This window comes from Acomys russatus, chromosome 10 (assembly GCF_903995435.1).
Source record: "Acomys russatus chromosome 10, mAcoRus1.1, whole genome shotgun sequence".
NCBI lineage: Eukaryota > Metazoa > Chordata > Mammalia > Rodentia > Muridae > Acomys > Acomys russatus.
The window spans coordinates 32,538,253-32,564,170 of record NC_067146.1 but is presented as its reverse complement, the minus strand read 5'-3'; the positions used below and the strand labels follow the sequence as shown (position 1 = coordinate 32,564,170).

Sequence of the window (25,918 nt, the reverse complement as noted above, 5' to 3'; positions counted from 1 at the left end):
CACACACACACACACACACACACACACACACACACACACACACACACACACACACACACACACACACACACACACACACACACACACACACACACACACACACACACACACACACACACACACACACACACACACACAAACACACACACACACACACACACACACACACACACACACCCCCCCGGAAGGACAAGATTCGTTGAGGGACCAAACCGGATAAAGATAGCGCGCCCTCTTCCGCCCGCTTTCCCATAGGAGCCTTCTCAGAGGGGCGGAGACGCGCCGACCGACCTTCTGCGCAGGCACGGCGCGGGGTGGAGCACGCGCGGAGCCATGCCGGGGCGGCATGTTTCACGAGTCCGGTCTTTATATAGGCGTATCTTACAGCTACACCGGGCTCTTCCCCCGGACCTCAAAGCCCTGGGCGACCAGTACGTGAAGGACGAATTTAGGAGACATAAGACTGTTGGTTCTGGCGAGGCCCAGCGTTTCTTGAAGGAATGGGAGGCAAGTGCTGCCCCCCACTCCCCGCCTCCTTATTCCCGGACCTTCGGGGTTCCTCAGTGGTACTCGGTTCAGAGACTGCTGTCCTAGCTGCTCCCCACTGTCCATGCACGACCAAACAGGGCGTCTGTATTAAAACAGCCCAAAGCTGGTCAAACAGCACCTCACCGAGTTCGATCGTGAAGCCCCTCAGCTTACAGACTTTCTGCTTGAGGACACTTAGTTCCCCTGGTGTTGAGATCAACTTTCTGAGAGTCTGAGGGTGCCAGGAGTCGGAGGAGATTTGCGCGGGGGGGGGGGGGGGGGCGGAGATGTGTGTGTGTCTCAGAATTGACCGTCTCACTGTGATGTGCTCCAAAAGTTTGCCTGCTGCCCTTTTCGTTTCCTTTATACGCGACAGCATTATGTCGTTACTAGCCTGTCAGGCTTGTTTCGATTGTTTGTTAATTTTTAATTGTAGGGCCTTAATAAGTTTTCCACTTCACAGATAAGTTAGATAACACAGAAAAGTTGAAAGGTTACACTTGGGAAAGGGGAAAGTGTTGACGGAAGTTAAGCCAGGTAACAGTTGTTTTCTTTCTTTCTTTTTTTTTTTTATTAATTTATTCTTGTTACATCTCAATGTTTATCCCATCCCTTGTATCCTCCCATTCCTTCCCCCCCCCAATTTTCCCATTATTCCCCTCCCCTATGACTGTTCCTGAGGGGGATTACGTCCCCCTATATATTCTCATAGGGTATCAAGTCTCTTCTTGGCTACTTGCTGTCCTTCCTCTGAGTGCCACCAGGTCTCCCCCTCCAGGGGACATGGTCAAATGTGAGGCACCAGAGTACGTGACCACTCAACTGTGGAGAATATTCTGACCATTGGCTAGATCTGGGAAGGGGTTTAAAGTTTACCTCCTGTATTGTCCTTGGCTGGTGCCTTAGTTTGAGCGGGACCCTGTCCTAGAAATCTACAAGTAGAACAATATGATAAACAGTTGTTTTCTTTAGGGTCTTAAGTCCTGGTGACTTTTTAACATAATACTGCGCTGTTGAATAATTTTTTAGACATTACACGTGATTGGATTTAGTTGTTTGACTTCATTTTTCTTTACTATTTATTTTAATCGCATTTATTTCTTTGTGTGTAAGGAGGATGCTGGGGTCAGAGGATAGCCCAAGGGAGTCTGTTCTCTTCTTCCACTGCATGGGACCTGAGGATAAAAGTCATGTTGTGTGGCTTGGCGGCAGACGCCTTTTTCACACAGGCGGCTCTGAGGCCCTAATATATATATTTTTAAGAATGAAGAAAAAAGTTGACTATTGCATGGTGTTGAGAGTCTTGCAGGATTTCTTCCTGCTATTGCTATGTAAATACCAGGAGGTGAAAGGAATTGGGGAGCAGAGTGCTTCTAGGCACTTTAAAGAAAGTGCTATGATAAAATAGAAAAAAAAATTTTTTTTTTTTGGTACTGATAGTGGCTGAGTGATGTTTACCTTTAAAACAACATAAGGAACTGGGTGCTATTGTGGATGCCTATAATCCCAGCACTCTAGGAGGCAGAGGCAGGTATACATAGTGAGTCCAGGACAGCCAGGGCTACACAAAGAAACCCTGTCTCGAGGAAAACAAAACAACAACAACATAAAGATTAGGCTAAGGTAAAACATTTTCACTGAATGCTATAATTCTTGATTGTATAATTATTGAAGTTTTAAGAGAGAAATTTAGAACAATAATGAAATTTAGAACTTTCTTAAAAGTCTTGGTTTATTAGATGTATTTCAGTTGCCAGGAGCTGGGAAGGTTTGCATCTTTTAAAATGCAAGGCACTTTAAATATATAGTTGGTCTTGGAGTCAGAAAACTGGATTCAAATTCAGGCCTCAGCATTTACTAAATGTCACATCAGTTAAATTTTCCTGTCTTACCATCTGTAAAATAACATCTCAAAGGCTAGTGTATGTATTTATTATTTTATTTTATTCTATTTTGGTTTTTTGAGATAGGGTTTCTCTACGTATCTTTGGGTGTCCTGGAACTCACTCTGTGGACCAGGCCGGCTTGGAAATTGGAGACCCACCTGCCTCTGCCTCCTGAGAGGTGGAATTAAAGGCATGCATCATCATGCTCAGCTAAAACTAGTGTATTTAAAAAGTATTTTATATATTAATTATATTGAAGCTATAATATATTAAAGTGTTTGTAAACTTGTGTCCATTAAGTTAATTTGAAGCCAGAAAGGAAGACTATATCTATGTTGAGAAGAAAGGAGGGTACTTTGAGAAGTCCTAAAGTCTAAGAAGTGAGCATGTTTAAGGAAAATGTAGGAAAGGAGAGAACTTAGACTAAGTTCATAAAACGCTGAATGAAAGGCTACAAGAAGAGCACCGGGTAAATGTGTTGATAATCATGGGAGGCCTGCTGACAGCAATTTCACTGTTTTTGTTTGTTTTGTTTTTAATGTTTTAAAGGAACTTTAGACTTATAGAAGAGTCGCTAAGACAATGTAGAGTTTAGGTACATCCACTACCCTGGCTCCCCCTGTGCTAACATAGAGCCAAGACATTTATCAAAATATAGAATCTCAACAGTGCTGGGGAACTCTTAACCACAAGACTTACTGCTACTTTACAGAACATCTCTGTGCTGATTCAGAAGCAGGTCTGGAGCCTACTCTTTGTTTAGGGATGTTTTGTTTTGTTTTGTTTTGTTTTTCTCCTTCTCTGTAATCTCCTGTAGCTCCTTGACAGTTGTTCAGGTGTTCCTTATCTTGACACTTTTTTGAAAAGTACTTTTCTGTTACTAAGAGGAACATATCGATTTGGGTTTATTTGCTCTTTACTCATGATTAGCTTGATGTTGTCCATTCTTGAAAGAATCTTATGATTCTCAACAAGTTATGAAAGGAGTACACTTCATAAACGTTATGGGGATAGGTTTTTTAAAAATTATAATTTATTCAGATTGTTATCCCCTTATTTGTATCTTCCCATCTCCTCCCTCCTCTTTCTCCCTATTCCCCTCCTCTAGACCTATGACAGAAGGGGACCTCCTCCCCCACTATATGACCACAGCCTATCAGGTCTCATCCAGATAGCCTGCTTCCTTTTCCTCTGTGTGCCACTGGGCCTCCCCACCAAGGGGAAGTGATCAAATGGGGGGCACCAGAGTTCATGTTAGAGGCAGTCCTTGTTCTCCTCACAACTGTGGAGAATGAGCTGTCTATTGGATAGATCTGAACCTGTGTGTGTGTGTGTCTAGGTTGGTGCAACAGTTTGTGCAGGCCCCACTGGGTCCAGATCCACCAGCCTTGACGGTCTCCTTGTGGAGCTCGTGAACCCTCACGGCCCTTCCATCCCCCCATTCTTCCATACTGCTCTCACCTGGAGTCCAGCAGTGAGTCCCAGCATCTGTCCCAATCTCCTGCTGAGTGGAGACTCTCAGAAGAGCATCTATGTTGGGCTAATAGCCACTTATAAGTGAGTATATACCATGTGTGTCTTTCTGGGTCTGGGTTACCTCACTCCGGATGATCATTTCTAGTTCCATCCATTTGCCTGAAAATTTCAAGATTACTTTGTGTTTAATTGCTGAGTAGTATTCTGTTGTGTAAATGTACCATAGTTTCTTTATCCATTTTCCGACTGAGAGACATCTAGGTTGTTTTCAGATTCTGGCTATTATGAATAAGGCACCTCTGACATAGTTGATCAAATGCCCTTGTGAACGGTAGAGCATCATTTGGGTATAGCTTTGTCTTGAGGCAAGAACTATTCCCAATTTTCTGAGAAAACACCAGATTGATTTCCAAAGTGGCGGTACAAGTTTGCACTCCCACCAGCAATAGAGGAGTGTTCTCCTTTCTCCACATCCTTGCCAACATGTGCTGTCACTTGAGTTTTTGACCTTAGCAATTCTGATGGGTGTAAGATGGAAGCCTTTAGATTTGCATTTCCCCAATGACTAATGATGAAGGCGATACTTGCCAGGTGTCTTTAATGTTAAGGCAAAGCTGCAGTTTAGGGAAAAGTTTTTCGACCAGAAGTTCATAATTTGATCCCCACCATGTCCTGTTGAGAGTGAGTGGAAACTTTAAGACGTAGGCCTCAGCGTGAGGCCATCAGCTCATTGAGGGCATCCCTGATGGGAGAGGTGTATGTGGTTTCAGGAATCTTGGAAACTCTCTTGTAACTGGTGGTTATAATAGAAGTAAACACAAACAAAACCAGCAGCTGGAGCTCAGTGTGATGATACATGTTTATAATCCTGTGTATCCCAGGGCCAAAGGCAAGGGAGCCTGTACACTGCAGCAAAACCTCATCTCAGAATAAAACACAAGAGGCTGGAGGGGCGGGGGGTGATAGGTCAGTGATGGAGTCCTTGCCTGATATATGCTAAGTCCTGAGTTCAAGCTGCTGTCTCACACACACACACACACACACACACACACACACACTGCAGTCAAAAGACTTCTACCATTGCCAAGTGGTTGCTAGTGCCACTGTCTTGGAATTCCAAACTGTGAGTTAAGTAAATACGTTTATATACTACGCAGGGTCAGTATTTTTCCTTTTGAAATTATTAAATATTTTGTGCCCGGAACTCTGAGGCTACACAAGTGTCCTGTTTCTCTTTAAACTTTCCCTAATTCAGCACTCATGGCTATATGCTGTGATTGTGTTCCAGGGCTAGTTTTCTGTTTCCAATATTCCTTCTGAACACATTAGTTGAAATGTGTCTGTAAGGAGGAAATGGCTCGTCTTCTCCACTGGTCCAGTAGTTTTACATATTTTCTGGGATGAAGAAAAAGTTTTCTCTGCGTTTAGGGCCCTGTAGTTGATGAATCAGCAGAAATTTAAACTTAGTATTTTAACTATCAGAGTTCATGCAACCTTTGTAACTCATTTGAGGTATTTTTTTTTTTTATTTGTGACTTTTAAGTGGATCATCAGATAAAAAGAAATAACCGAGTTGCCTGTCATTTAATTTAAAGTTTCTTTAACTTAGTATAATTAGAGCTGGATGGCATTTTGATTTCCATTCAAATATGTAAATTGTTACACTGCATGGATGTAGCAGAAGTAAGACATTGAAAGCAGTGCAGCTGTCCAGCAGTAGAAAAGAATTCTAACATAGCTCTAAATTGGGTGGGTTAGAAGGCAGCTACGAAAAAAGGTTTTAGAAGAATGAGTGACATGGAACTATTGATGGTGTAATTAGATATAAACAGTGTTCATCTCTAGTTGATAGGATGAAGGATGCTTTTAATTTTTTCTTTGAGCTTTAGGTTTTCCACATTATCTCCGAATATGACATTTTAGTAATCATAAGAAAATACTACTTAAGCTGGGTGCTGCTGGATGCCTTTAATGCCAGATTCAGGAAACAGAGGCAGGTGGAGTAAGAGGCCAGGCTGGTCTACAGAGCCAGTTCTAGGACAGCCAAGGCTACACCAAAAAACTTTGTTTTGAGATCCTACCCCCCAAAACAGGTGTTACTTTAAAATATAATCAAATATACTCAATAATTGTGTAACAAGTTGCATGTGTTTAAAGCCTCGAGTCTGACTCATTCAGTGAACCAAACACCAGCACTTTATAAAGATATTTCGTGCCATTGTCCTCTATTTTGTATGCTAATCATGGAGTTTTCATTTTGTATAAACGTCGATGCCAGATATATAGTTTTATGATTTCTTGCTCCATTTTGGAAATGAAATGGAATTCTAAATATGTGTGGCTTCAAATTAAAGTGGTTTAATCTCCACCTTATCGTTAGAGTAAGTATTTAGAGTAGATAGATAATTTTTAAATACTCCATAATCTTCCAATAACTTAGTTTGGTAAAAATAAGGTTGTTACTTAATAATTCCATTTAGGTTTTTTACTTTAAAAAAATGTACGGTAACAGTGAGATGGGATGGGAGGGTCCATTAATATATGTTTGTTCTTTGACGTGTTACCATTCTCCCTCTGTGGCTTGGAAACTGGTAGTAGGCTTAGGGAAGAGACTTGTGGCGGGCGTGTGTCACCTCTGAGATCTGGTTACAAGGCGCAGTAATGATCTTGCATTATGGACTGGACTTTACAGTACTCAAAGATGTCAGATTGTTGTTCTCAGACTCATTAAGCTCATATAATAAATAAATATAAACTGAGTTGCTAATTGGCTTGTTGTGCTGGGGACTAGTGAAGAGTGTGTCCTTTTCTACAAGTCAGAATATTTGCCTTCACATCCAGGGAATCCTTTCTCAGTTATATCTCAAAGTATTGTTTTAGATGTTTTGAAAAGACTCCTAAGGAGTGTAGAGTGAAAGTTACAAAGTTTCCCATTGGTGTCTGTGGTGGCACCTGTTACCTGTAATCAAATACAGTTTGGGTGGGGAAATACGACCATTCACATTAATAAATAAATTAATAAGTGGATACAGCCTTCATGTTCAGTTATGCTAGAATTTAGTGCTGTATATAAAAGCTTTTTTCTTTTTCAGGATTTCTTTGACTTTAAACTTGGAGAGGAGGGGTTGTGGATCCCTGTCTGCTTCCTGGGGGACTGGATTAGTGCCCACACGGCTGCCTAGTAATCAAGACATTCACATAAAGGAGCAGTGGAGTGGGCAGGAGACTGTCAGGCCTCACTGCATCTGCTGTGGCCATGGGTCCTGACGCTTTGCCACCCTTCCTGCCCTAGACAGTTCTGCTCTCAGACTGATGTGTTCTCTCAATCCTGTATTTTAATGCTACCCACTTGGCTTGACATCATTGCTACATCTGTTAATAGATGAAGCTGATTAACTCAGCCTTCTGGGCCTTAGAGGTATCAGCTTATTCTCCTTGTATGCAGATTTAATTAGCTTATTTCCCAAGGGAGGATCATGTTTGTCTTGTTTACAAATTTTTGCTCTTCTTTACTCCTAAATCACTGTAATTGAGGCACTGTCTGCAGAAAAGGTAAGCTTTTGTTTAAGTTCTAAAGCACTGAAGTGTTTGTGCTTTATTTGGATTAGTTTCAAAAATACCAGAAGTTTCAGGACACTTTACTTTGCTGCCAGTGAACAGGTCTGTCCTCCTATCTCGCATAATATAAAAAATGCATATAGTGTGTATACTGCCATTGTATACAAAACTCAGAATGGTGGTAGGTGGCATAGCAAACACATGTTTCTAAAAACCACCTCAGTGGTCACACGAGTGACATATAGACTTGTCTAGCGTCATACACCATAGTTTGAACTGTGAACTCGTGACATCTAAAGTGCAGCCTGGAGAGTGTGTCTGGGTCACTTACTCATTTGATAAGCTGCAGATACACATATGCCATTGGCAACTTCAGAATTTATAGGCAGCAACAGTGTTTAACACCATTTTAGCTGCAGATACACATATACAGTTGGTAACTTCAGACCACAGTGGTTAACACTTTTTTTTTTTAAAGTACTTACTTATTTGTTATGTATACAGTGTTCTGCCCCCACATCAGAAGAGAATACCAGATCTCATTATAGATGGTTGTGAGCCACCATGTTGTTGCTGGGAATTGAACTGAGGACCCCTGGAGGAGCAGACAGTGCTCTTAACCTCTGAGCCATCTCTCCAGCCCCGTGGTTAATACTTTTAAAGGAATGTTGTACTAGTCTTTCAGTGCCTTAAGAATGCTATGAGAAGGTACACAAAGCCAGAAGAATTTCTTACTATAAAATGTGTGTGTAGATGTGCACCTTGAGTGTAGTTCAGGGTGCGTATAACCTTGTGCATTTTATGCAAATTGCTGGTTTCTAGAGCTCTTCTAGAAACTGCAGTGTGATCATACTTTAATTGTGTGGTTAAGGAGAGCAGAAACACCTTCAGTGGCTATAGCCTGCAGATGTATGCAGAAACAGGTAATTCAGCTTTATTTCCTTACAACCACTATCCCAGACCTTTCTTGTCATTTTCTTTGTCATCACGGTTTTCTGGCTACCCTAGGCATCCCTTTTGCTGACTCCTTGTCATCATCATTGTCATCACAACATCTATGCTTGCAGTGGCTTTGTCCTTGTCATATATATATTTTTTTTCAATTTCACCTCATTATAAGGCTGCTTTTGCTATTATTTAAATTGCAAGCTTTTTGGTGTGCAATTGGAGATGCCATGGATTGTGGATTTGTTTTAGGGATGGAACTCTGAAAAGAACAGGAAGAAGCCAGGAGTGGTGATTTGGCTCCTCAGAATCCTTCTTCTTGTCACTCTTTAGCTGCTCAATTCAAAACCCTTCATTTCCAGATCATCAAATTTGGATTGCTCTTCTAGGCATAGCCTTCTGCCTCTGAAGAGGTTTTCTTAGAAATGGAAGTAAATGGGGATCTCTGGACTTTGTCTTCCTGTGTTTCCTGCTGCTGTGGGACCACCTTTCACACTGACTGCACTCTTTGGCACTCCTTGACTCTGCCTTGAAGGATGGAGTTTGTAGGTTGAAGGTTATTATGACATTCTTGTGAGTGTGGGTCACACTATCCCGAATATGTTTCTATGCCGTTTTCAGCCATTGTATTTAATCCTTTAGTTCCAGTGCTACCTTTGTCACCATATTGGGACAAAGACTAGTAGTAAGACTTTCTGAAGCTTGATATTCATGTAAATAGCATATATTGGAGTATATTTTTGAAAACTTATTATTATTATTAGAAAGGAAGTAGAACTGTTTTAGGTATACTGGAATACTTACTATTTAAGCAAGTTCTCTTGTGAATCCATTTTAAAATGAATAATCAACCCATACTTCCTTTCATTGTGTAAAAGTAATTTGCATATATCAGATTTGTTTTAAAGAGGAGTGGGTATATCTGCACATGTTGATGCACATGTCTAGAAAGAAAAAAAATCTAATTTCTATGTGATGCAAAGAATAAGTTAAGATTTGGCAGTTGATAAGTGCGTCACACCACATTAATTTAACTACATCCCTTTTTACCTAATGTATGAAAATATGTGCCCAGCTCTAGTTAAAGGACCATGAATTATCCCTGGTTAGCATTTCAGTCTTTGTGAACCCCTATGGGCCGAGGTTAGTTGATTCTGTAGGTTTTCTTGTGGTATCCTTGACCTCTCTGGCTCCTATAATCCTTCCTCCTTCTCTTCCTTAGGATTCCCAAGCTCTGCCTAATGTTTGACTTTGGGTCTCTGCATCTCTTTCTATCAGTTTCTGCAGGGAGCCTCTCTGATGATGCTATGCTAGGCTCCTATCTGCAAGTATAACAGAATATTAACAGTGTCTGGGGGTGGGCTCCCTCTCAAGGCATAGGTCTCAAGCTGGACCAGTCATTGGTTGGCCATCCCCTTAATTTCTGCTTCATGTTTACTCGTGCACATCTTATTGGCAGGACAAATTGTAGGTTGAAGGTTTTGTGGCTGGGCTGGTGTCCCAATCCCTCCATTAGCTGTCTCGCCTAGTTACAGGAGATGGCTGATTTTTACTTTATATTCCCCATTGTTAGGCGTCTTAGCTAGGGTCACCCTCATAGATATTTCCATTGCCCTAGGTTTTCTTTCACCCCAGAGATGCATCCCTGGTTCCAGTTGTCTCATCCAGTACTTTCTCCCTCCATTCTTCCCCAACCTGATTCCTCCTGCTCCCATCCCCACACTGTCCAGTCCTCCTGCTTTATATACACCCACAATGTCTATTGTATGTCCCCTTATCAGTGAGATTGACACATTTGTTACTCAGCATCTTTGGGTCTGTGGATTGTAGCAAGGCTAGTTATTCTTTATGGCTAATATCCACTTATGAGTATATACCATGTTTGTCTTTCTGGGTCTGGATTACCTCACTCAGGATGATATTTTCTAGTTCCATCCATTGCCTGCAAAGTTTAGGATTTTTTTGTTTTTTAATAGCTAAGTAACAGTCCATTGTGTAAATATACCACAGTTTCTTTATCCATTCTTTGGTTGAGGGACATCTAGGTTGTTTCTAATTTCTGACTATTATGAATAAAGCTGCTATTAACATAGCTAAGCAAGTGTCCTTGTGGTATGGAAGAGCATTTTTCTGGTATATGCCTAGGAGTAATCTTGAGATATCACTATTCCTAATTTTCTGATAAACTGCCAAATTGATTTCTAAAGTGGTTTCTAAGTTTGCACTCCCACCAGCAAGGGGGAGTGCTCCCCGTGCTCCACATGCTTGCCAGCATGTGCTGTCACTTGAGTTTTTGATCTTAGCCATTCTGATAGGTGTAAGGTGGGATCTCAGAGTGGTTTTGATTAGCATTTTGCTTGATGGGTAAGAATGCTGAACATTTCTTTAAGTCTTCTTGGCCACTGGAGATCCTTCTGTTGAGAATTCTCTGCATAGCTCTGTACCCCATTTTTAAAATTGGGTTATTTGGTTTGTTGATGTCTAGTTTTTTTGAGTTCTTTGTATATTTTGTATATCAGTCCTCTGTTGGATGTGGAGTTGCTGAAGATCTTTTCCCATTCTGTAGGCTGCCAGTTTTGTCCTTTTGATGGTGCCCTTTGCTTTACAGAAGCTTTTCAGTTTAATGAGGTCCCAATTATTAATTGTTAATCTTAGAGCCTGAGCTGCTGGTCTTCTCAGGAAGTTGTCTCCTGTGCCAGTGTGTTCAAGGCTAATCTCTGCTTTCTCTTCTATCAGGTTCAGTGTATCTGGCTGTATGTTGAGGTCTTTGATCCATTTGGGTTTGAGTTTTGTGCAGGGTAGTGAGTATGGATCTGTTTGCATTCTTCTACATGCAAACATCCAGTTAGGCCAGCACCATTGGTTGAAGATGCTTTCTTTTTTCCATTGTGTCTTTCTGGCTTCTTTAAAAAAAAAAAAATATCAGGTGTTCATAGATGTGTGGATTTATCTCTGGGTCTTGATCAATTTGATTTCATTGATCAACCTGTCTGTTTTTATGCCAATACCATGATTGCTATTGGACTGCAATATAGCTTGAAATTAGGGATGGTGATGGCTCCAGAAGTTCTTTTATTGTTCAGGATTATTTTAGCTACACTGGGTTTTTTGTTTTTCCATATGAAGTTGAATATTGTTCTTTGAAAGTCTGTAAAGAATTATGTTGGAAGTTTGATGGGAGTTACATTGAATCTCTAGATTGCTTTTGGTAAGATGGCTATTCTTCCTATATTAATCCTATGGACCCAAAACATGGGAGACCTTCTGATACCTTCTTTAATTTCTTTCTCCAGAGACTTGAAGTTCTTATCATAACTTGTTTGGTTAGAGTTAGACCAAAATATTTGATATTTGTGTCTATTGTGAAGGGTGATTTCTTTCTCAGCCCATTTGTCATTTATATGTAGGAAGGCTATTGATTTTTTTTTTTGAGTTAGTTTTGTATCTAGCCACTTTGCTGAAGGTGTTTATCAGTTATAGGAGTTCTCTGTTAGAATTTCAGGTTTCACTTATATATGCTATCATTGCATATATAAGTAAATGTTGATACTTTGTGATGCTTTCTTTTCCAATTTGTATCCCCTTGATTTTATTTCTTTAGTTGTTTTATTGCTCTAGCAAAAACTTCAAGTACTATATTGAATAGATATGGAGAGACTGGACAGTGTTGTCTAGTTCCTGACTTTAGTGGAATTGCCTTAAATTTCCCTCCATTGGTGGTGGCACACGCCTTTAATCCCAGCATTTGGGAGGCAGAGGCAGGCAGATCTCTGTGAGTTCAAGACCAGCCTGGTCTACAAAGCAAGTCCAGGATAGCCAAGGGTACATAGAGAAACTCTATCTTGAAAAACGAAAACAAAAACAAAAACAAAAACAAAAAAACCAAAAAACCCCCAACCCCCCCCCAAACCAACAACAACAACAAAACCAAACCAAAAAACAAAACAAAACAAAAACAAAATGATGTCATCTATTGGTTTGCTGTATATTTCCTTTATTATGTTTAGGTATGTGCATTGTATCCCTGACCTCTCTAAAACTTTTATGATGAAGAGTACTGGATTTTTGTCAAAGGCTTTTTAGCATTTAATGAGATAATCATGTGTTTGTATTTTTTTCTTGCAGTTTGTTGATATAGTGGATTATATTGATGGATTTTCATATGTTGAACCATCACTACATCTCTGGGATGAAGCCCACTTGATCATTGTGGATGATGTCTTTGTTGTGTTGTTAGATTTGGTTTGCTAGTTTTTTTTTGTTTGTTTGTTTTGTGTTGTTTTTTTTGAGTATTTTTGCATCAATGTTCGTGAGGGAAATTGGTCTAAATTTCTCTTTCTCTGTCAAGTCTGTGTGGTTTAGGTATCAGGGTGACTCTGGCCACATGTTTCTGTTTGTGGAATAGTTTGAGGAATATTGGTGTTAGCTCTTCTTTGAGAGTCTGGTAGAATTCTGCACTGAAACCACTGGTGTTCGGGTTTTGTTTTTGTTGTTATTGTTGTTTGTTAGTTTATTTGTTTTGCTTGGGAGACTATTAATGACTGCTTCTATTTTCTTAGGGGTTACGGGTCTGTTTAGATAGTTTATCAGTTATTGATTTAACTTTCATAAGTGGTATCTCTCAAGAAAATTGTTCATTTCTTTAGATCTTCCAATTTTGTGGGGTGCAGGTTTTTGAAATAAGACCTAATGAATCTCTGGATTTCCCCAGTGTCTGTTTTTATGTCCCTCCTTTCATTTCTGATTTTATTTTATTTTTTTAATTTTTTTATTTTCACAGAGTCATTTCTGATTTTATTAATTCAGAGATTCTCTCTCTGCCTTTTAGTTAATTTGGCTATGGGTTTGTGTATTTTGTTGATTTTCTCAAAGAACCAACTCTTTGCTTCATTGAGTCTTTGTATTGTTCTCTTTATTTTATTATATTGATTTCAGCCCTGAGTTTGATTATTTTATGCCATCTGTCCCTTTTGGGTGTATTTGCTTCTTTTGTTCTAGAGCTTTTCAGGTGTCCTGTTTAGTCATGTATGAGATCTCACAGATTTCTTTATAAAGACACTTAGTGCTATGAACTTTACTCTTAGCACTGTTTTCATTGTGTCCCATAAATTTGTATATTCATTTTTATTGAATTCTAAAAAAAAAGTCTTTAATTTTCAAATTTCTTCCTTGACCTAGTGGTCATTGAATAGAGTGTTGTTCACTTTTCATGAGTTTATAGGTTTTCTGTTGTTGAAGTCCTGCTTTAGTCCATGGTGGGTTAATAAGATACAGGCGTTATTTCAATTTTCTTGTGCCTATTGAGACTTGCTTTGTGACCCACTATATGGTTAATTTTGGAGAAGGTTCTGTGAGGTGCTGAGAAGAAGGTATATTCTTTTGTATGAGGGTGACATGTTCTGTAGATATCTGTTAAGTCCATTTGAGTCATTACATTTGTTAGCCCCATTATTTCTTTGTTTAGTTTCTGTCTTTATGAACTGTCCATTGGTGAGAGTGGGTTGTTGAAGTCTATTAATGTGAGAGGTTCAATGTGCATTTTAAGCTTTATTAATGTTTCTTCTACAAATGTGGGTGTCCTTGCATTTGGGGCATAGATAATTCAGAACTGAGATGTTGTCTTGATGGATTTTTTACTTTGATGAGTATGAAGTGTTCTTCCCCATCTCTTTTGATTAATTTTGGTTGAAATTCTATTTTGTTAGATATTAGAATGGCTACTCCAGCTTGTTTCTTGGGTCCATTTGCTTGGAAAGTCTTTTTCCAGCCCTTTACTCTGAGTTAATGTCTATCTTTGAAGATGAGGTGTGTTTCTTGTATGTCCAGAATGATGGATTCTGTTTTGGCATCTATTCAGTTAGCTTGTATCTTTTTACTGGGGGAATTGAGTCCATGTTGAGAGATATTAATGACCATTGTTTGTTAATTCCTGTTATTTTGAAGTTGGTGTTGGGGTGTGTGTGTGTGTGTGTGTGTGTGTGTGTGTGTGTGTGTGTGTGTGTGTGTGTGTGTGGTTTCTTTTTGTTTGTTTTGCTTCTTTTGGGTGTAGTTAACCTCTTTGGATTAGAGTTTTCCTTCTAGTATCTTCTGTAGGGCTGGATTTGTGAATAGATATTGTTTAAATTTGGCTATGTCACAGAATATCTTGTTTCTCCATCTATGGTGATTGAAAGTTTGGCTGAGTATAGTAGTTTGGGCTGGCTTCTGTTGTCTCTTAGAGTCTGCAAGACATCTTCTCAGGGCCTTCTGGCTTTTATAGTCTTGTTGACAAATCAGATGTAATTCTGATAAGTCTGCCTTTATATATTACTTGCCTTTTTTCCCTCGTAGCTTTTAATATTCTTTCTTTGTTCTATACATTTAGTGTTTTGATTATTATGTATTGGGAGGGCTTTCTTTTCTCATCCAATCTAATTGGTGTTCTGTAAGCTTCTTATGTGTTTATAGGCACCACTTTTCTTTCTTCCCTTTTTTTCTTTCTCCACCCTTTCTTTCTTTTTTTCTTTTCTTTCCCTTCCTTACTTCCTTCCTTCCCTTCTTTTTTGGGACAGGATTTCTTTATGTAGCCCTGGCTGACCTGGACCTTGATGAAACCTGGCTGACCTTGAACTTGGAGAGATCAATCTGCCCTTGCCTCCTAAGGGCTGGATTAAAGGTATGCACTACATGACAGCTACAACTGTTCATTAATGTAGCATAAATATGATAGATTTATAATGAAAAAGATAAAATATAATTGTCACTGTAAATTTTGAACTGTGTTGTGTGTTAAGTGAAATGTTTTGGTTTTTGGTTGTCTTATTTTACCTTAGAGTTATCTAGGGTAGGGTTATATATTTTTTACGTATTGGCCTCTACTACCTGTTACTTGCTTTTTAAAATATAGATAGCTAATCCTTGAATAAGGCATGCGTACATATAGGGGCACTACTCTCTTATGGTCTACCATCCACATAGAACTTCTGGATTTTCCCAAAACAAATTTACTACTGTTTGCTATTGACTGGAAGTCTTAAAATACCACGAGTTTCTATTAACGCATGCTTTGTATTTTTATTTCTATTTTGCTAGCCTGTTATCCTAGCCATTTGTGAGGCTGAGGCGGAGAATCTCAAAGTGTATGATTATTTGACATTGGTTAACAGTCTATGGCCAGACCACCCCGAACATACCCAATTTTATCTGGTCTTGGAAGCGAAGTGAGATCTGGCCGGGTTAGTACTCAGACAAGAGATTTAGTTAACAGGTAGGGACTTAGTGCTTGTTGTTGGATAATTAGACCATTCCAAGCGACAGTGTTCCTGTAAACATGACATCTAAGGTTAAGGATCAGATAAGATGGTATTTGCATACTAGTCATCAGTACTTTGAACACAGTGTCTAGTGAGCATTTCTGATCTTGGTTCTCATGTGGAGTAGGAAGAAGGTTAATAAGAAGGTAGGGTTTATGAGTAAGAGACTTGAAGGTCCGAAATGAAAGGAACTAATTTAATTTTATTACTCATGTTTTCTTCTCTACTATGTCCAACTAGTTGTGAAATTCTTTTGACTCCCTTTCCCTTTGTGGTCTCAGAATTCTGACCTGTCATTCTTGTTCCAACTGCTGTCACCTCCAATGTCCGTGGTAAGTGTGTAAGTAATCTTGCAATACTCTTTCACCTGCGTGGCTTTGATCATGTTACTGCCTTTTTGAAAACTGTTTTCTGTTTTTCTGTTGACCTGTCTTGACCCAGGAGTTCACAAGTAGGCAAAGTCTCATCCAAGTGTAGTTTCCTTTCTGCCTTTGAGTGCTTGTTCTGCGAAATTCTGTGTTGTGGTCATTCATTTGAGAATCCGGCTCTGAAATTGAACCAGTAGTTTTGTTTCTCATTTATTCAATAGAATAGTTTGTTTTTCTGCATCCTCAGAGTCCTATGTTGTCCTTCTTACATCTTCCAGTGACAATGAGATATCTTTGTCTCCTCATTCCCCAAAGCGCTGCTTTCATTTGCTCTTTGATGCTTCTACATTGTACTGTGGTGGTGTATATGCTCTGTCATCAGTATATGATAGTTCTGTGAGGACAAGAACAGTGCTTTGCTTATGTTTGTGCTTTAAATTTATTAGGGTGTATCTTATCTATAGGACATGCCCAGCAAATCTTTCTCCCTAATGCTGTGACACTTCAATACAGTTCCTCATGTTGTGGTAACTCCAGCCATAAAATTCTTTTTTGGTGCTACTTTATAACTGTAGATTTTGCCACAAATCTTAATGTAAATATCTGATATGCAGGATATATGCAATCCCTGCGAAAGTGTTGTTTGACCCCCAAGGGGCCTCCAGCCACAGGTTGAAAATCACTGCTTTAGGAGAAAAGCCAGTAACTCTACTAACATCCACAGCTGCACAAAAGCTGACCAACTAAGTGTATTTGCTATAGTGTTTAATAAAAAATGGGAATTTACATCAAGGATTAGCTTCTTAAACTGTCCTTCATAAATATGAAAATGCAATTATTTTTCACACAATACTGGGATTTCCCCCAAACACTTCAATTGGTCAGTGTTTAGTCTCTTGCTATGTGGCAATTAATCCATGTTTGGTCTATAAAAACTGGTATCATGGGATCTGGAGACATGGCGTTGTGGTTAAGAGCATTGGTTGTTCTTCCAGAGGACCCAGGTTTGTTCTCAGCACCCACGTGGTAGGTCTCAACCATCTGGAACTCCAGTTCTAGGGGGTGTGATGCTTCCTCTGATCTTTGAGGGCACCAGAAACATACATAGTGTACACATACTTTATATATAAATATATATGTGCAAAACATCTGTACACATAAAATAAGATAAATAGACCTGATTAAAGACCTGGTACCAGAGATCTGAGATTTCTGATTATTCAGGATAAGTTTGAGTAATATAATCTTTTTTTTCTTTTGTTTAGTGTAATACTTAAGTGCCTGAGATAGGGATAAATAAGAAGACTATTTAAAGAGTAATATTGGAGAAACCTGAAACTGAATGTTGGCCATGTAGTTTCCTAATGGTACAATTAACACCATTTTCTTCAGGAAGAAGAGAGATGGAGTCTGCACACAGGTTTACATGGAAGTGAACATGTTTAAAATAGTTTACAATGGACTTAGCTATTTGAACCTGGGGAAAAATAATCGCTCTAGGCATACTGTTTTTTAAAAATTATGTGTAATTTCACAACCTTCCACATGGTGGCAGAAAATCCTTATGTATAGAAAGACTTACAACCCAATGTCAGAAAGCTTTCAGTTTTAATCTGTATCTGTCCATCCTATTCCAAGTACAGTATCCATGAATTATTTAAGTTAAATAATAAAATAAAATCCATGAATTATTAAGTTGCCATTCTCCATATCTTCTGTGAATTTACTGACTTTAAAATGAAGTTTCTCTTTCTATGTCTTCTATGTAGTTTAATGCATTTCAAAGAGTTCACTGAGTGTCCCTGAATAGCATTTTATGTAATTGTTTTAGTAAATTAGGCTAGGAGAAATAAAGAAGTTACTTGTTATCTCTAGACAAATGTATAAAAAGTAATGTGTGAAATTATTTTATTTTAAAAATTAATAATTGATTCAGTGTGATCGTTTGTGTTGTTACCTAGAATTTTGTATAGCCATTTATGGTTTCATTACTACTATTTTTTCTTTGCCTTTTTACTCTTGCATTGATGTCGAAGTCTTCTTTATATTTTTCTAGTCTTAACTAAAGAAATTAATCCATTCAGTATATCTTTATATAAATGCTCATTATGTGTCAGAGACCACATAGACGCTGATAACTGCAGGTAGTAACAAACAAACAAACAACAACAAAACCAAGAAAGGGCTGGCAGAATTGCTCAATGGACCAAGGCATCTGTGCTTAGTAGGACTGACAGATGGTGTTTGATCTGAAATCCACAAGAGGGCAGGAGAGAACCAGATCCTGAGAGCTGTCCTTTGATGTCCACATGCCCAACACAGACAGACAGACAGACAGAGACACACACATACACTCAAACACGCGAACACACACACACACGCGCTTACACACACAGACACACAGATACACACACACACACACACAAATAAGTAATTAATTAAAAAAAAAATACAAGAAAAGCAAGCCCTAACAAGATAGGGGTCTTTGTTTGTTTGTTTGTTTGTTTTTAGATTTATTTTTATTTGTGTATGTGAGTGTATGTGCATGACTGTCCAGGAGAGGTGTCACATCCCAGAAGCTGGAAGTTCAGGCAGTTGTAAGCTGCCCTGCCCGGGATGGATGCTGGAAACTGAAATCCAGTAGAGAGCAGCCAGGGCCATCAATCCCTGAAACACCTTTTCAGCCTCAAGTCTCTGTTTCCTGGTGTTTCCAGTATTGTACGGTGCATACTTACCAAACATAAAATGTATTTGAGTTAATTTTTGTCATGCTTCTAGAACAAAAAAGTTCCTATGAAAAATTTAAGAGTGTACAGCGTTTACATGGGCAGAGCAGATTGTTAGAGTGTGAAGTTAAGAATAATATGGTGACAAAAAAAAAATAGTTCAAATTAGAGATTTAGGAAATTTACGGAAAATGTCAAATAAATTATTCTTTTTTTTCCCCGTTTTCGAATACTAGATGGTAATGATCTAGATTATAAAAAGAAAAATAAGACATTGGTCACTTTTAGTCAGTAGTATTTTGACATTTTTCAATGTGCTTAATGTTTTGCACTTTTTTTAAAACAGTATTTTTATTCTTTGAGGATTTTACACAATTTATTTTGAACATATTTACCCACTGTCCTAGCCAGTGTTCCATTGCTCTGAAGAAACGTCAGGACCAAGGCAACAGTTGCCCAGGAAAGCATTTAATGGGAGCTTGCTTATAGTGCTAGAGGTTTAGTCCATTATCAGCATGGTGAGAGCATGGCGGCACACAGGCACACGCGGTGCTGGAGAAGGAGCTGAGAGTTCTACATCTGGATTCACAGGCAGAGACTCTGCCTTTTGAAACTGTAAAACCCACCTGCAGTGACACACTTACTCCAACAAGGCTACACCTCCTAATCCTATCACTATCCCTGGTGACCAAGTGTTCAAATCTATGAGCCTATGGGAGCCATTCTCACTCAACCCTTCCCCAACTGTTTTCATAACTGTCCCCTTCACCCTCCCCACAAAAGCATCGTCTACTTACATGTTTGAAAAACTTACCAATTGATACTTGGGCTTTATTGTCAGAACTGTAATACACTTATCTAGAGTGATTATTGCTGAAAGTAAAATTTCAAGTTATGAAAACATATCTGGGTACTTTATAGCAAAAATTTATGATTACATGATCATTGTAAAAAGAACATAAAATAACTACCCATAGGCCACAGTACAGTTTTACCGGTTCATGTCTCTAAAGCTGTTTCTTTTTTTCCTAGGAAATATACCTTTTGCAATATGGTTATATTTTTTAAAAATTCTTCAATTGCTTGTTGTCTTTTTTGAAAATACATTTTTTTTGTTTGACAGAAAATTGGCCTCCGTGTGGGTACTGAGACAGGCAGAGAGTCTCAGGGAAAACTCTGCTCAGTAGAAGCTTTCATATCAGTTTCTTTGGTGTCTTTAAGTGTATTAAATATTTAAACGTAAATGTTTTTACAGGCACTATCTTTTTGTCTCCAGTTGGATGAGCTTTCTTTGGAAGTTTTGTGACAATTTTTCCAACCAGTTTTCTCTACTTAGGATGCTTTGCCATAGTCAGATGCTCCAAATCATGTACCCTTACAGTTTTCTTCCACCTTGACATCAGTGTGAGCACGTTCCCATTTAAGCAGGAGCCCCTTCCCCCCTAATACTACTCCCAGAGGCTGAGTGCTCAGTATCTGAATTTTTCAAGATGAGGCCTTATAGACTGTGCCTTCATGACTGGTTGTTCCTAGGCAATGACTTTGGGTCTCCAGTTTACAAACTTTCCCTTAAACACTGTTGAAATCCGCAGCTTTTGTTTCTTCATTTGTCCAATACTTTAAGTAATGGTGACTGATGTGAAAAAAATGCATGTTGAATTTAGGGTGCTAGATTACAAAAAAGCCCAGTCTCATTGTAGGTCATTTAGGTTGACCTGCACATGAGTTGCAGAGCTATTGTAGGACCCACTACCACACTGAAGAACTTACACCCCATGCAGTCCTGGTGCAAAATCTTGATAGGTTACTTGGGCTGTAATAGAGGACAGACATTAAGGAAGGTGTCAGTTCAATGACAGCTTGTTTGGGGCTGTGACAGTTTGGGTACAGTATGAATTATACATATACTGCAACTCAGATGAAATACATTCCTCGCTGAAGGCTCTTAGCTTAGTGGGAATATTGCTACTTCCTTTGTCATTCTTCTTTAAGTGTGTTGGTGTTATCAACTTAAAACCAAATAATTTTGCCTTCACTGCTGAACTTATAAAAGCTGAATTTACAATAGCATTAAGAATACTATTTTTTTAAAGAATACTATTTCTAACAGCTTTACGGTGACTCCATAAGATTGATAAAAGACATTAAGATATTCTTAGAGCCAATTAATTGACTTTTTATTTAAAGCATTTTTTTGTAGCACTGATAGAATATATCATTTAAATGTTTTCCACATGGCTCTTTTTGCTACCAATTTAACAATTATTATTTTTTTATATGTGTGCACACACACACAAATCAAAGATAACATGAGTGAAATTAACTTAAATGAGAAGTTGTAAGTTGATCTGATTTTTAAAATTATGTTTTTCAGTATAGTATATATACTTTCCTGGTATCTGTACTTTGGTCTATGGTGGGTTGTGTAGCTGATATGAGTAGCTGTGGATGTTGCATCTCCCCAGGAAGTGCTTTGTTACACAACAGTAACTGTATGTGATGACTGTGTACAGCCTTAGAGTAATTCTAAGTTACCTTTAAAGTAAATATGATGCTTAGTAGATATGTGTATGTTCATTTGTATGTGGTGAGTGATTTTGCAGTACACTGCATATTTATCATGAAATGTTTAGTAATAGAGAGTTAATACTTTCTATTCAAGATAAACCTTTTTGGTTAGCTCATTATGAGTGCCAAAAGAAGCACAAAAATAGAAGCATAAAAATAGAAGCATTATTAAATGATAAGTAAATAGTTACAAATTTGCATCCTATATCAAATGACAAAATTATTGTCTGAGGAACAAAGTCTTTATTGTACTTACTTTCTTGTATACTCAATTTGCCTTACATATTTCACATGTACTTTCCCATGCTTCCGTGCAATTCACTCATTGGCTGCTTTGTATGTTTTATGGGTCAAAACATATTATAGCACACATGCCTAGAACAGTCGTTCTCAACTGTAGGTCGTGGTCCCTTTTGAGGAGCAAATGGCCCTTTCACAGGGGACACCTAAGACCATTGGAAAACACAGATGCTTACATTACAATTCATAACAGTAGCAAAATTACAGTACTGATGCAGCAACAAAAATAGTTTTATGGTTGTAGGTCACTACAACGTGAGGAACTGTATTAAAGGGTCGCAGCATTAGGAAGGTTGAGAACCAGTGGCTCTAGAGGCTCAAGGGCAAGGTGCTAGCATTGCCATGGCCCTGGAAGAACCAGGGCCCAGGCGTGTGAAGTCTCAAGAGTGGAAATGCGCTGGTGGAGTTGGGGGCTATACTTGAGTCAGTAACTGATTTTAAAAGAGAGTCAGTATAGGAACTCTAAATTTTAGTATTCAATATAAAACTCAAATATGTCATGTGACTAATTCTCTATAAACCAGAATATAATTGTTATATAATTCAACACTTGATAAAAATGAATTTTTAAAAGAGAGATATGTGCTATGGTTTTATGACTAAACTACTGGGTCTTTTTGTTTGTTTTGTTGTTGTTGTTGTTGTTGGTATGTGATGTTGAGTATTGGACCCAAGGCATCTCACATCCTCACCCTTGTCTTGTTTCTGGTTTCCATGGAAATTCTTTGAATTTTTTTCCATTCATGATAATATTGGTTATACCTTTGTTACGTATGGATGTGCCTTCTAAGTAACACTAAATCCCATCAAGATGAAAATCTAGATTAACCACTGTAGAGCTATGGTTTGCTGTGGTCAACATTAACCGTGATGAGTATGTTCTTCTGTGAATTGACCACCTGCACATTTTCTTTGGTGAAGTGTCTGCTCCTAGTTTTCATCCCCTTTTCTAGATTGTTTTTTGCTGTCCAGATTTTTACATGTTGAATTTCAGTCCTCTGTGTATGAGGTGTGAGTTGCTTTTCTCCTCAGTTTGCTTTTCGTCCTCTTAAAAGGAGCTTTCTAGAGCAGAAGTTTTTAGTGTTGATGCTTGGGCTTACCAGGTTTGTCTTTCACGGATCAGGCTTCTGGTGTCAAGTGTATCAACTTTTTGTTTGCCTTGAAGATTTTCCACTTGTTGTTTTCTGGATAGTTTTATAGGCTTACATTTTATGCAGTTCATTTTGAATTAGTTTGTGTATAGTACAGGATTTAGTTCAAAGTTTTTAGCTTTACTCCTCTGGCTGTCCGGTTACTTTGGTCTCACTTGTTGAGAAGGCTGTTGCTTTTGCACCAAATTGCTTTTGTAACTTAGTACAAAGAGTAGTTACTTAAGACAAAACAAAACTAATCCTGTTCCTCAGTTTGTCTCAGTGATCGTGTGTTAAGTGCTCAATAGTCATATGGGTTATGGGCACTCTATTGGACCTCTGAACTGACCTGCTATAGGCCAACTCCTTATCTTTTGATTTTAAATTAAATTTGAGGTTAGCATACATACAAAATAGTGCATTTCATTATGATCCTTTGGCAGGTGTCATTAAGCTTTGTTATCATTTGTTTCCTCCCTGCCTACCCACCGCAGTCCATGCCCTCTGTTCCCCCCTTGCCGGTTCCCTTTGGTTCCCTTTTGGTTCCTTTAGGCTTAGGTTAGATGGCACATTGTTCTGGAGATCTTTTCTACCCCGTGTCCCGTCTCTCAGCTAAATGTTCCCATTGAACCCTGTGTTCATTTCTGTTCCTGGCAATTATTATATACTCATTCCTCTCATTATTCCTTGGTGATAATTGCTTTCCCCCTTGTCTGCTGCACCACTAAATTATAAGCTGCTTTGAAGCAGAAGTTGTGAGATCATTTTGTGTCCCTAATATCTGACATCGAGAGTACTTATAGTAAATAATTGTTGATGTGGGCACAATAGTGCCACGTCTCTCTGTGTTTATGGTGACTGTTGACATTTTCTAGAATTGTTATCTCCATACTTGTGAAGCATATATCATTTATGTGAACAGTTACTGTTTTATAAATTCTGAAATGTCAAAGATTAATATTCACTTGATGGAAGAATTACTAACAATAGTGAATATAAATTTGCATTCCCAATATTTCAGAATGAGTGAGTGTTTTTACTGCATGTTTGTGTGCATGTGTTTGTGCAGGTGTACATGCATGTGTGTCTGGAGGGCAGAAGTGGATAGCACAGTGCCTTTCTCAGTTCTCTACCTTAGTTTTTTTTTTTTAATTTTTATTATTTTACACATAAGGATGTTCTGTGTGCCACTCTCATGTATAGTGTCTGTGGTAGCCAGAGGAGTACATCAGACCCTCGAGAAGAGATGGGAGTCTATCTTCCAGGTCCTCTGTGAGAGCAGCCAGTGCTCTTAACCAGTGATCCACGTCTCCAGCCTTTCTCTGGACCTGGGACACGCGTTTCAGCAGCTGGCTGGGCACTGAGCTCATATATCATTCTGTTCTCTCCCTCTCTAGGACTGGAATCACAGGTGAGTGCTGTTCCGATTGGCTTTCTGCCCCCCCCCCCATGTGGGTTATGTGGATTTTGAGAGGGGATAGAACTCAGTTCCTCATGTATAAGCAGAAATCACTGACTGAGCTATCTCCCCTGGAGACAGGCTTTTTAGATCTGACTATATAACCATTAAAAAAAAAAAATAGTCCAGCACATATGTGAAGAGTTTGTCTTGACTCAGCATTGATACACTCTTAACTACAGTTCATTAATTCACTGCCTGGTTTTTACCTCTTTATCTTCATAATCCCACCCAGGAGACCACATTAGATTTAGCTGTCACGGCCCCTCAGCCTCCTCTGAGCTGTGATAGTTTCTCAGGGTTTCCCTGTGTTTGACGACTTTGATAATCAAGGAGCACTATTCAGTTAGGGTTTATAGAATGCCTTCTTTTTTTTTAAATTTTTTAAATTAATTTATTCTTGTTACATCTCAATGGTTATCCCATGCCTTGTATCCTCCCATTCTTCCCTCCCTCCCATTTTCCAATTATTCCCCTCCCCTATGACTGTGACTGAGGGGGATTACCTCCCCCTGTATATGCTCATAGGGTATCAAGTCTCTTCTTGGCTACCTGCTGTCCTTCCTCTGAGTGCCACCAGGTCTCCTCCTCCAGGGGACATGGTCAAATGTGAGGCATCAGAGTCCATGAGAAAGTCATATCCCACTCCCCACTCAACTGTGGAGAATGTTCTGACCATTGGCTAGATCTGGGTAGGGGTTTAAAGTTTACCACCTGTATTGTCCTTGGCTGGTGCCTTAGTTTGAGCGGGACCCCTGGGCCCAAATCTGCCTATCATAATGTTCTACTTGTAGGTTTCTAGGACCCTCTGGATCCTTCTACTTTGCTATTCTCCCATGCTTCTATCATCTAGAGTCCCAATAGGATGTCCTCCCCACTGTCCCAGTTTCCTGGTAAGTGAAGGCTTTCGTAGAATGCCTTCTTGTTGGCATTTTCTGACTTTTTATCATGTTTGTAGGAGCTGTGGTGTTTGAAAAGACCATAGATGTAAGATACCATTCTCCTCATGATATCAAGGGAACATTATTGTCAATGTTTTTACCTTGTTAATAAGCTTATCTTGGTGGTTGGGCAAGTGTCTGTCTTCTGTTTTCTTTGTCATTTTTTGGTGCTTATATTAATCATACTGTTTTTGATCAAAAGGTGTGTGTGTGTGTGTGTGTGTGTGTGTGTGTGTGTGTATGAGACAGACTTTGACTACATAGTCTAGGGTTATCTCAAACTTTCAATCCCCCTGCCTCAGCTTCTCCAATGCTGCAGATTGTTCGGGATAGTCATCTTTTAAGGCTACTTATTCATTTTGTTCTCAGTTCAGTTAACCTAGATGGTATGAGTTGTAACTCACTTAACTGACTGCCAGGTGATAACACTTTTACATAGCCATGTCTACAGATACGATTAATACAAGCACCAATAAGAGACAAAGGTAACAGAAGATAGACACTCATCCAACCACCAGCATGAAGTGATTCCTGTAAGGAAACTCAGTGTGCAGACTGTGACATAAAGCCTGGTCTATTTGCATACGTTTAAGGGTAATTGTTTTATTTCCAAAAAAGTTTTCCCCCGATCCCGTTCCAAAGAGCTTTTTAGCTTTGACAAAGTTTTTAGGAATAGATCATTTTGTTTGCACTTTTATTTCACTTTGTATAAATTTGATTGAGATAATTTTATGAAAAATT

General features: G+C 38.9%; 1 protein-coding gene across 2 annotated transcripts in view; it reads left to right on the top strand.

Annotated features, from left to right (window-relative positions):
- The first annotated feature begins 313 nt into the window (after nt 1-313).
- Sdhaf3 (succinate dehydrogenase complex assembly factor 3) overlaps nt 314-25,918 on the top strand; it is a 47,176-nt gene continuing 21,571 nt past the window's right edge. Inside the window, exon 1 of one of the 2 annotated variants that reach the window (XM_051151952.1) lies at nt 314-507. In XM_051151952.1, coding sequence (XP_051007909.1) covers nt 334-507 — 174 coding nt within the window. In that variant the 5' untranslated portion in view covers nt 314-333. Of the gene's footprint in view, nt 508-2,354; nt 2,593-25,918 lie in introns of those variants that run through there. The other variant, XR_007831284.1, reaches the window with a different exon arrangement.